The following is a 12099-nucleotide window of genomic DNA, read 5'->3' on the forward strand; positions in this document are numbered from 1 at the left end:
GACTTTTTGGCACCCCATAGTGGCGATGAATGCCAGCAATGGTACCTATTTTCAGCAATGGTATAATGTTTTTTTCGGTGGGTAGATCTTGAGCTGGTCATTTTGTAATCTCAAGTCAAAAAACTGTGGGCACCCCTGCACGAAGGTCATATTCTAACATTTTGCTGTGCCAAATTAGAGAACTCTAAATCTCACCTATAATCACCAACATATCAACTCATATACATTTCTATGAACTTTGACCTTTCACCAAACAAATTCCTCAGTAGGCCACTTCACCTTCTCTTTTCAAACCATGTGAGAAGGACATGGTCCTTCTCAAGGTCATTCATTATAAACATGGTGACATTTTACTGTGGCAAATTGTAGAAATATCCCTTTTGTATTGATTGAATATACTTTATTACCAGTTTGTAGGTATGGTTTACAAAGATTGTTCAAAGGATAACACAAAAAGCCATAGGAGCTTGTTTCTTGTGCTATGTAATTAATTAAGACATTTAAAGACTGTTATGTCTTGCACCACCCCATCTAAACTTGCCATTTTTTACTATTTTTTAAAACATTTAAAAGAATATTTCAAATAGCCGATCTACAAGCTCACAACATGTGGTTAGTGTAACTCTTTTAAGAAGTTTAATGATACAGGGTAGGCCTATTCAAGAACCAAAATAGGCACACTCTATAGCTTTGATATTAGGGCAGGACTATATAAATAAAGGTGAAGTGGGACTTTGTTATAAGAAAGAAAAAAGTAGGCCAAATGATCTTTATTGTGTTTTAGATTTCGAACGTTACTGTTCAGTATAGCCCTAATTAAAATTAAGGTGGGCTTTCCCACCAGACGTGCGGCGCCTGCTGCCAAATAAAAGCAAAGAATTGTCGGGGGGAACATTTGTCGGTTGTCGCCCATGCACACACTCTGTTGTTGGGTTTTTCTTTCACACATAAATGAAGGTGTTAGACATGTAGACATGCGTTGATACCGATAACTAACCAAAAGCCCCAGTTTAAGAAATATTTCGTAAACTATTGGCGTGCCGTGAAAGATTTTCAATCCATGTTGCCTTTAACAGTAGAGACTATAGCCTATATAACATTTGGTACATGTGTAAATAAATGCATCATTCAGAATCATTGTGCAAGCTTTATCTTAATATACACATAAGCTCGTATATTTATCTTCAATGATTAGTCAAAGATTTAGGTATATCTGATTCACCTATATGTTTAAATAAATACAAAGGCGTATAGGTTAGGTATATTTATGCACCGTCTGGTTGGCACGCGTTTGAAAGGTGTCAATGTGACACGAGCCTCTTCACTGCTCTGCATTGGCTCGCGTGCGTGTGTGCGTGTGTGCGTGTGTGTGTGTGTGTGTGTGTGTGTGTGTGTGTGTGTGTGTGTGTGTGTGTGTGTGTGTGTGTGGTGTGTGTGTGTGTGTGTGTTTTGATGAAAGGTGTTTTGAGCAATTCAACAGCTCTTCAATCGACGTGTATTATAATCACAGATGATGGAATATATATAGGCTATAGCTCAGTCAAACAAAAATATCACCTTTAGCATACAACATTTCGAGTTCAAATTAAGTGTCCCATGGCTGCCTTTCGCAGCCCATCCCTTACGGGATTATTCAGACACAATACAATGATTACATTATATGTCCTGTCTGACACCAAAAAATATATAGGCTATAATAAATAAATATATTATATGTAAAAAGAGCCTTGCAAATCTCGCCTTAATGGTTTGCTTGTTCCAGTCGCATCCTCACGACGAAAAGCGCGAGTTGATAGCCTTTTTATTGGGTTAATTTATAGGCCTATAGGTGTGGGAGTGTGGGAGAAAGGTTTATAGCTCATTCTCACGGTCAGCGTGTTGCAGAGTTCTGTTCTCACTTTGTTTAGACGTATCAATTCTAACAGGTCTAATAGGCCTATAACAAGCACACGCTTCCCACGGGCATTTGGCAATAAAATGCAAATTGGCAAGGCTCGTTTGCATTTTAGTCATGCTCATTTAGAATCGACTTCATGTCAATGCTATAGGCCTACTATTATTTTCTTTCCAAATCTTGCAATGCCGTGTGTAAAACAACTGACTGAAGAAGATGCCCCTTGCACGTGCGCGAGAGAGAGAGAGAGAGAGAGAGAGAGAGAGAGAGAGAGAGAGAGAGAGAGAGAGAGAGAGAGAGCGCGCGCTTATACTGAAATAATATAGTAGTGTAGGCATATATAGCGCGTGACACCAAAAGTGTGCCTTTGAAAATATTCTTGCTAGTAAATTCAGGCACGAGTCACGACGCGCACAATATATAATGGTGCAGGATTTGATCATCAGCGAATCTTAGGGCAGGCTATCTATAAGCCTACAAACTATAGGCTATACAACACGTGTTTTATGAATGTAAAAATAATTGTTCGTGACGTGTCACATGCATGCTGTAGGTAGGCCTATAGATGTATTCAGAATCAACATCCCTGATTATTATTATTATTATTAAATTATTATTATGGCGCAGCCCCTGGGGCAGAGAGCTAGGGGGCACGTTATGGACTGCTTAGGCCTATATATATTCTGCTATAACTGCCTCATTTCAATTTCTTGAAACGAACCTCTACTTACTCATATCAGGAATAATTTTAATATTTAATTTGACCTACTTGGGTAGGCCTAGCCTACTTCACGCTCTCATATTGAATAGCCTATCGACCTGTTATCGTCCTTATATATCGATTCGATTCTTCCTTCTCTTGAAAACGAAATAATGGGAGCGTAAAGGCAAAGTAGCCTAATACCTCTAATAAAACCTGTAAAAACCTGTAAGCTGTGATGTGATGTGACTGTGACATTATAAAGTTGAAGTTGAATCCAACTGCTACGAGCTGCTTGTTGAGGCGTGGTGGTGATAGGAGGAGTCACTGAGCGCCCCGCCCACGGCCCACCCATGGCATAAAAGCCGTCCGTGCTCTCTCTTATTATCATTTCACATGCAGTCTGACACACACACTGTATTCGCACACTGCCCACACACAGAAAACGGACAACTGCTATAGCTGTGCTACCAATGCCATTGTGATATATATTTTCATATTTTCCGGTTTTGATTTCTGGATCGCTAAGATGAAACTCTACGAAGATGATCCAAAACTCAACAGAAAGGTATAGGTGCAATCTATATTTAAAATATAATATATACAATCAGTGAAATATACAACCCTAGGAATTATTTCGTGAAAGTTTCGAAACCAGCATCCCTCCAAGGTCTAAGAAAAAAGGTGTTTTGGTATTTTGCGAATTTTGACAATGTATTCTAACCTCCCTCCACTATATCGTTTCGTCGACTCAGGTCCTCAAGATTCAGACAGAGAGGCGTCGAAGGGAGAGGATGAACCGCAGCATTGAAAGTCTGCGGACACTTTTGTCGCAGGATCCTCCACAACAGGTAAATATCCCAAACCAATTTGTGACCCTTAGTGAATGCATGGAAACGAAAAGGGTTATATAGATAGCACAGCACAATGCCAATATTTTTGTATTAACCGGTCACCGCTTTCTACAGGGTGGGACTCAGCGCAAAGTGGAGAAAGCTGAGATTCTGGAACACACGGTCATCTTCCTACAAAATGCCGCTGACTGGGACAGAAATAAAGTTGAAGGTGGAGGAGGACGGCAACGTTCCTTCCAAGATGGCTTTTCGGAGTGCCTGCAGAGAGCAACCCAGTTCCTGGGACCTCAAGGGGAAGGGGAGAGGCTGGGGGCAGCACTGGATGCCTCTTTCGCTCCTCGTTTGGCCCGTTCTGTCTCCGTGCGCATGGATGCTGCAGCCAGTTCCGCCAGCTCTCTAACCATGAAGCCATCATCCTTTAACTTGCAGGTGATGACACAGACCTCCATTCACGGACAGCGGATTGCTCTCAAAATGAGAAATTTGGCTCTTTCCCGACGAGTTCAACTTCAACGTCATGGATATTCCAAAGTTGCCCGACAGCTTCACAGTCCAAATCAACCTGAGGTCAGGGTGCAGAGAATTACCGCGAGAAAAGAGAGCCAATCCCAGAGCCTCCCAGACAGCCAGTCACCGTGGAGGCCTTGGCCATAAATACAGAAACCAGGACATGCAGGAAAATGAACATTTACTGACAGACAATATACTGCTGATTGATGAATGCGTGGATGCAACATATTTTAGGGTCTTCCTTCAAGGGTGTTTTTATGTTGAACATTGATCCCTATCATTCTGTCAATATTGTAAATACTGTAAATATATATTGATTACATCATTTGAACACAACATGTAACAGTTCAATGCTTATACTCGTCTTGTAATATATATTTTTGCACATTAATTTATTATATTTGTACCTATATTTGAAAAAATAAAAAATCATAATCAAAATTGTGTTATTTGTTAATACGCCCTATTTGTGGACTCTGTTGATTGCTGGCACGTGACGGGCTCGTGCTTTCAAGTCCACTATAGCCTTTTTCTCCAAGTCAAAGGCAGGACACGTTTATTAGGCCTATAGCATTTTATACAACAGGGCAATTCAAAGTGTTTTTTCCATAAAACATTATGACAGCGTTAAGTCAAGTGCAAAATGAACACGGAGCGGGACCACTACTTGCTGACAGCCGTATAGGTTATTTTTTCAATATTTACATGTCTCTTTACGCATATTACGCAATTTACGCATATATATTTTTTAAACATACATGGAACTATTATTACTTTAATTTTTTTCAAGATAGCGAAAGACATAAATAACGGTTAATATGCTATGATGCCGCTGGATAATCCAACAAGGCACACTTTAAAAGACATGATCCATGAGTCCTGACCAATGAGTGGGATTGAATAAAGTAATAAACTAAACATAAAACGGGTAAAACGTTCTTAGAATTTGAAGGCTATTATAAAATAGAATTGACAAATGGTTATTGTACCGTATCATCTATGTTCAGAATAAATGGAGCTCCGTGCCGCGCGTGCAACTTGTATAGGCACCGATGATGAACAATCTATAATCCTGTTTAATTTACATCACTAATAGGCTCTTTGCAGAGTATAATGTTTTTTAGACAGTGCACAATGTGAACATCCTTTAAGCAGACCTGACGAGCCAATTAGTATATATCATCATATGGCCTATATGCTCCAGCATTACATGATATTATGCTGGAGCATATAGGCCTATACTTTTGTGTGAGTGAAAGTATAAACTTAGAAATAAATTGGCTTGGTAATACGCATACTGCGGAAATGTCGGAACAATGTGTTGCTTGATGCAGTATAAATTAAGAAAAATACAATGCTAATGCTATTGCTTTGATTTCATTATGACGAAATTCCGAGTTCACACAAATTTCTGCTTTCCGCCTGCCCGGTGGCCCGGACGTAATGACAGGGAATTTTGTGGCAGCAGTCATATAACTCATTTGCATCTCTCAGATGTTAACGTGTGTGCGTGGGAACATGACAGGCAGACTTTGCAACAATGTATCAATTCTAACAGGTAATAAAGTGCAAATGACTTCCCTCTTTTCCCTTGGGAAAGAGTTGGTGGACTTTATCCCACACTTATTGCCTAAAATAAATTATTGGCACTTTGGCTATCAGCCTAGCAGTATCAGGCATGTGACCACTTTCTTCTTAAAGACTTTTTAGATTTTTCTCCCGTGGACAGGCATGCACCACTAAGGATTTGGTGTGCGTATAAGAAAGACCATAGCTAAATACACTTTATTATATAGGCCTTAACGCTCGCCAAAGCGATTGATCACAAAATCAAAGGTTTGTCAAGGCACACGCTTCACCTTCCGTGCACCAATATCGGCGCGTGTTCTACACAAAAACATATTATTCTTATATATGTCTGTCTTAAATTCCTAACAGAGACAACTGAAATCAATTAATCAACAGACTTAGTGACCAAGTTATTGTTATATTTTTAATTAAGTTGGCTAATTTAAGTAAGACACTGGTCTTTAATTTTGCATATAGGCAGGCCTACATATAATTTATGTTCTATCCTAACCGCTGACTGCCTGACAATCTGTGCACAAATAAGATAATTTAAGGGCGTGTGAGGAGGAAGAGGGAAGTGTGTGGGAACGCTCACACCTCTATAATTCCAACACGTGGCAGCACATCAAACCTGCATTTACAACGACACCACCACGCCGTGCGCTATAAAAGACAGCCACAGGACAGGACTAATTTTGCATGTCAAATGTGAGCGCATGTGGCCCGTGGGAGTCCACTTCAAAGCCATGCCCCCTTCTAATCAGCTGACTTTGAGAACTTCCGGGCCTTAATTTAACTTGAGAGGAAAATAATATAATAATCTCAGAGTCATAACAACAGAAATGTATTCGTTGAACATTATGGATTCTCATCAGTTGTTAAGTTAAATTTAGCAAAATAAATTAATCCTACAACTAAATAAACGACAAACAAAGTTTACAGCAGAAAAGTGGGCTCCTTCTGTCGAGTCGCCACATCAAAGGCGCTTTATGTCACTGACAGTGTCAGTCTGACACGCGCCGCAGACGGCATACGTCCTGCCAAGAACCATGGCACACCTTAATACTCTATGGGCGACACCCGACCGGTAAAGCCAAATTCAAAGAGTCGGCTGCATTAGAGTCTTGGTTGGCACGTGTTTGAAACAGAGGTGTCAACTTGACACGAACCCCGTTGAGCAATATGGCTCGTGCTCCGTGTGTAGTTCTCACATGCATCGTGCCCCAGCCCCTCTTGTTGCAGTATAGGTATACCTTTGCGCATGACAACGTCGCGTTGTCATTCTTCTCCAAGTCAAAGAGGATGAAGATAAAGAAATGGGATATACATTTGCTTGCCCTATTTCTTCCTGTTCTGCCAGCTAGAACTTAAAAAATAAATAATAATAATAATAATAATAAAACCTATACTTGCCAGAGAAGAAACGTTGCATATAGGCTACAAAATTGCATGGGACACGATGTTAAATGTGAGTTAAAATGAAGATATCTTCAATAAACGTAAGTAAAAGGTGTAAATGCTGTGCGCGAAATACAGCAGATACAAAACAAGTCAATAAGCCAATAAATACATAAATAGCCTATATATAAAGTTTCCTCTCCTGTAATAAATGTATCTTGGTTGGCACGCGTTAGAAACAGAGTTGTCAACTGCACGAGCCCTTTCTTGTGCTGAAATATATAGTAGCCTGAAATACATTTCCAATAAAGGACAAAACATAGTTGCCTTTTGATATCCAAATGATGCCTGTTTTATATAGATCTATCATCTATGAGTCATTTCAAATAGCGGACTGACCTCATGCTTCCTTCCATGCATGATATTAATTTGGTCCGTATCAATGATAGGACCAAATTAACTGTATATGTGCCTGTTATAGATTTCGTCCTGAGTAGCCTAATTAAAATGTATGGAAACTTTCCCACCGGCAGTGTGGCGCCTGTTGCCATTGTGAATGAGTTACTGGATCTTCTTTCACAAACAAATTAGCGCAGAGGTGTTATTAGACATGCTTTGACACCTATAACATTTAAATAATACCACTTAACCAAAATCAAGTTTAACAAGAAACATTTCGTTATTTAGAATAACAAAATAATATCATCAATATCTCATTTATTGTGCCTTGACAGCGTGCATGCACTGCATGTCCCAATCCCAAACTCTATTAAAGTTTCGCAGTTTAGACAGGGAATTTTGTCTTTGTGGCAGCAGTCATATAACTCATTTGCATCTCTCAGATGTTAACGTGTGCGCGTGGGAACATGCAGCAGACTTTGTAACAATGTATCAATTCTAACAGGTAATAAAGTGCAAATGACTTCCCTGAGTCCTTGGGAAAGAGTTGGTGGACTTTATCCCATGTCATTAACGACCGTTTGTCCGTTTTAGCCGAAGAAAAAACATTTACAACACTGTCTTTTTGTTTTTCTATTTTTGTTTAGTTTTTTTGCGTACAAACATGTTCATAATGCCGCTGACTGTCTGACAATCTGTGGAAGTTGGAACAAAGTCAAAGATAAGTTAAGGGTGTGTGAGGAAGACTGGCACTCACACGTGCCAGTCATGGCAGCACATAAAACCTATACATTTTAGGGCACCATGCACGCCGTGATATTCAGCCACATAGGACAACAGGACTAATCTTGCATGTCAACTGTGTCGTGGGAGTCCACTTCAAAGTTCAAACGCCCCCTGAATAAATAACCATATAATGGTCGCCTCATCAAAGGCACGCTTCACTTCACTGACACGCGCCGAACATGTCCTGCTGGCTGCGACACCCGACCTGTCAAGACGAACTCAAAGAGTCGGCTGCATTAAAATAGTTGTCCGCCTTGGTTGGCACGTGCTTTAAAAAGAGGCGTCAACTTGACACGAACCCCGTTGAGCAATGGCTCGTGCAGACGTGCTGTGTAGTTCTGGCAGTGTTGTGTATAGTTCTGCTCACCTCGCGTCCCTCTTGCAGTACCTTTGCGCACCACTAGGAAAGTGGCCTGCAGCTAAGAGTCAGGGGGCTGAAGAAGTTGGTACTTATGGCTGGCACGTGTCTCAAAGTCAAGCTCAACCATATGGGCTCGTGCATTCTTTCACACTACGTGTGTGGTGTGCATGAAAACCACCTTTGTCAATTGGTTATTTCCCTGAAAGTAAATTGAACATTTAGAATGTGTTTGCCCTATTATTTCCTCCATATATATAATCAAATGACAAAGTCTCAATTAAGTGTGTACCTTTGCGCCCCACTATAGGGAAAAACTGGCCAATGCATGGTTATATGGAATATGGATATGGCCGAATAAAGGTTGACTTTTGCTGCCTATTTTCTCAATTTGGCACGTGTCTTTAAATGGCTCAAGTTTACAGCCCATTGTCCAACATATAAGGCACGTGCTTTCACCAATGAAGGAATTACTGACCAGATTTGTCCTCGGCCTATGCACAGTTGCACACAAATTAGCCAATTGACACCTCAAATGTATAAACGTAATGCCTTACAAAACAAAACCCATGCAGTTTAACAAGAAACATTTCGTTATTTAGAGTATAGCCTATATGATGAAACTATTTAGGCTATAGCCTACACAAATAATATGTATATTTGAATTAGAACATGATCCATGCGTAAATGCTTCAGACCTCTTCGTGTTAGTTACCACTTCCTTTCCAATATATTAAATGAATGCATCCGTAAAATAACTGATGTCCCTGGATTTCCCCCCCCATGTGCTCTAGCTAGAAAATACTTTGATTTTACAACGTGGGAACTGTCCCTTTCGCAGTTTACAGCTAGCAGACATTCTGGCAGACATGTCTCTTTCACTTGTAAATGGGATCGCGCTGTGAGTTTAGCTAAGCATGCCGTTCACACCTGACTGTCAGCACGTGCCCGACTGCCCGTGGATCAGGATGAGTCTACTTTGGTCTTCAGAATCGTATGTCAGTATAGCCTGCAGGCCCCAGAATAATAAGCTATCTGACTTAGACCAATGCAGCAATGCACATGCAATATATATATGTGTGGCTTTTTATTTTATGATTATCATTGTATTCATTTATTAAGATATATCCGTTGTTATTGTTTGTTCAGTAGGGGTTAGGGTTTCCAATTCTTAAACAGTACTCGGTAAACAGAAAATGTATTTGAGTAAGCCTACACACATTTGGAACTGGAAGTTGGAACTCTAAAGTTGATAAATGAGCTGCAACTCACCTGAAAATCTTTACTGAAGAGCTGGAGAAACAGGGAGACCCATGTTACTAAACAAACACTATCGAAATCAGAGCTCGTACGTACACCGTCTTTCAACTAACTTAGTCATGCACTTATAGTTATGCACCTGCAGTAAACAAGCATTTTACTGGTCAACACACGTGGTGGGAGGAGTCACTGACGGGCCCACCCACCCACCAAGGCTTATAAAAGTTGTCACTGCTCCAACAGCTGCTCCAGCAAGTTCTTGATTTCTGGATCTCTATACGATGAAACTCTACGAAGAGGAAGCTAAAATCAAAATCAACATGAAGGTGTGTACTGTGTATAGCTATGTGTGTGTGTGTGTGTGTGTGTGTGTGTGTGTGTGTGTGTGTGTGTGTGTGTGTGTGTGTGTGTGTGTGTGTGTGTGTGTGTGTGTGCATTTGTGTGTGCATTTGTGGCGATATGGGCTTTGATTTTACGCAGACTGACCTCCTTCCACTATTATTTTTTTCGTCTGACCCTTATAGCTCCTCAAGCCTCAGATAGAGAGACGTCGAAGGGAGAGAATGAGTCGCAGCATAGAAAGTCTACGGACCATTTTGTTGCAAGATCCACAACAACAGGTAAAACTCTAACATTTATGACATTAACACATGACAGCATTGGAAACTCCTCACAATGCCAAGATGTTGTTTTGGTTGGGGTTGCGTATTAACGGTTGTCACGGCTTTTCAGGCTGGGACTCTGCGAAGAGTGGAGAAAGCTGAGATTCTGGAACACACGGTCCTCTTCCTACAAAATGCTGCTGACTGGGACAGAAATAAAGCTGAAGTTGGAGGAGGACGGCAACGTTCCTTCCAAGATGGCTTTTCGGAGTGCCTGCAGAGAGCAAACCAGTTCCTGGGACCTCAAGGGGAAGGGGAGAGGCTGGGGACAGCACTGGATGCCTCTTTCGCTCCTCGTTTGGCCCGTTCTGTCTCCGTGCGCATGGATGCTGCAGCCAGTTCCGCCAGCTCTCTAACCATGAAGCCATCATCCTTTAACTTGCAGGTGATGACACAGACCTCCATGCACGGACAGCGGATTGCTCTCAAAATGAGAAATTTGGCTCTTTCCCGGCGAGTTCAACTTCAAGAGAGCCAATCTCAGAGCCTCCCAGACAGCCAGTCACCGTGGAGGCCTTGGTCTGCATGAATACAGAACCAGGACATGGGAAAATGAACATTTACTGCGTGGGTTGCAACATACTTTATTCCTGACTTCCTGGATGTTGTGAAAATGGATCCCTGTCATTCTGCTGTAAATATTGATGACGCCATTTGAACACAACATGCAGCAGCTCACTGCTGGTGCTCTTCTTATAATATTTATGTAATCAGTTCATGTGCACATTAATTTATTGTATTTTTTTTTTTACCTTTGTATGAAAAATAAAATAATTATAATCAAAATTGTGTTATTTATTTAGTTTAATAGACTATTTGCACCCTATTTGTTGACTGTTGATTGCTGGCACGTTTCATTCAATGGCTCAAGTGCTTTCACACTTGTCCACCGCCCAAGTCAAAGGCATGGCAATTGCCAATTGGCAACTTTATTATAGCATTTAGGGCAATTCAAAGTGCTTTTCCATAAAATAGTATGAGACAGTGGCAGTGCAGATCAACACACAAAATACCATTAAAAGAGGAGGCATGATAAAGAAATGGGACAAATTATATTATATTACACTGAATTTAAATAGCCTAAAAATATCATGTTGAATTATTGTTCTCAGATAATTATCAATTGGTTTGCCCTAGGCCTATATTTAATCCATGTCGCATGACCCGCAATTTACGCATTCATGTTTAAACACACCACGGCATAAAATATTTTCTGCATGGCTTTATTGATGGATTTTACAGGACAGAATAAAATTGACAAACTGCAATGATTGTTTAAGGCTATAAGTGACGCAAATTGGTGCCAGCCTCGCGTAGCCATAATAACCATGCGTGGATATATTGCAAAGGCAAGGCTGTCGCTAAATTGGTGCCGTGTAACTTCAGACAAGGCATCCATATATGAACATATAGATTCCTGTGTAGAATTTACTTTTATTATACAATATTATTCCATCACAGGCCATTATTTTGTATAAGGTTTTAGAGTAGATGAATGTGCAGACAGGTGACAGGTCTGCTAAACACCCACCTGCATGCAGTATAGCAAAGCAAACATGTGCTATTTATTGTGCTTGATCAGTCTCCTTTTTATAAAAAAAAAAAAAAGGAACAACGTGTTGCTTCTGTAATTGGCAAAATACAAAGATATTTCTCATTTGATTAGGCTACTTTTTAATTTCGGCTTTACCGTTCACACAAATTGTATC

At 40.4% G+C, this 12099-nt stretch overlaps 2 protein-coding genes across 2 annotated transcripts; both read left to right on the forward strand.

The window, feature by feature from the left end:
* Positions 1-3123: 3123 nt before the first annotated feature.
* LOC308318618 (uncharacterized protein) lies at positions 3124-4102 on the forward strand (the record flags this gene model as incomplete). The annotated part of the gene is made up of 3 exons (XM_080768234.1): positions 3124-3162; positions 3350-3445; positions 3563-4102. The coding sequence occupies 3 exons, from the start codon at positions 3124-3126 to the stop codon at positions 4100-4102; spliced, it is 675 nt and encodes a 224-aa protein (XP_080624360.1).
* A 5907-nt stretch (positions 4103-10009) lies between these two features.
* Positions 10010-10919, forward strand: LOC308318619 (enhancer of split mgamma protein-like; the record flags this gene model as incomplete). Its single annotated transcript, XM_080768235.1, has 3 exons — positions 10010-10054; positions 10253-10348; positions 10461-10919. 3 exons carry the CDS (start codon positions 10010-10012, stop codon positions 10917-10919), a joined length of 600 nt encoding a protein of 199 aa, XP_080624361.1.
* Between the last annotated feature and the right edge of the window lie 1180 nt (positions 10920-12099).

This window comes from Protomyctophum bolini, assembly GCF_963924005.1.
Source record: "Protomyctophum bolini genome assembly, chromosome: 7".
Lineage (NCBI taxonomy): Eukaryota > Metazoa > Chordata > Actinopteri > Myctophiformes > Myctophidae > Protomyctophum > Protomyctophum bolini.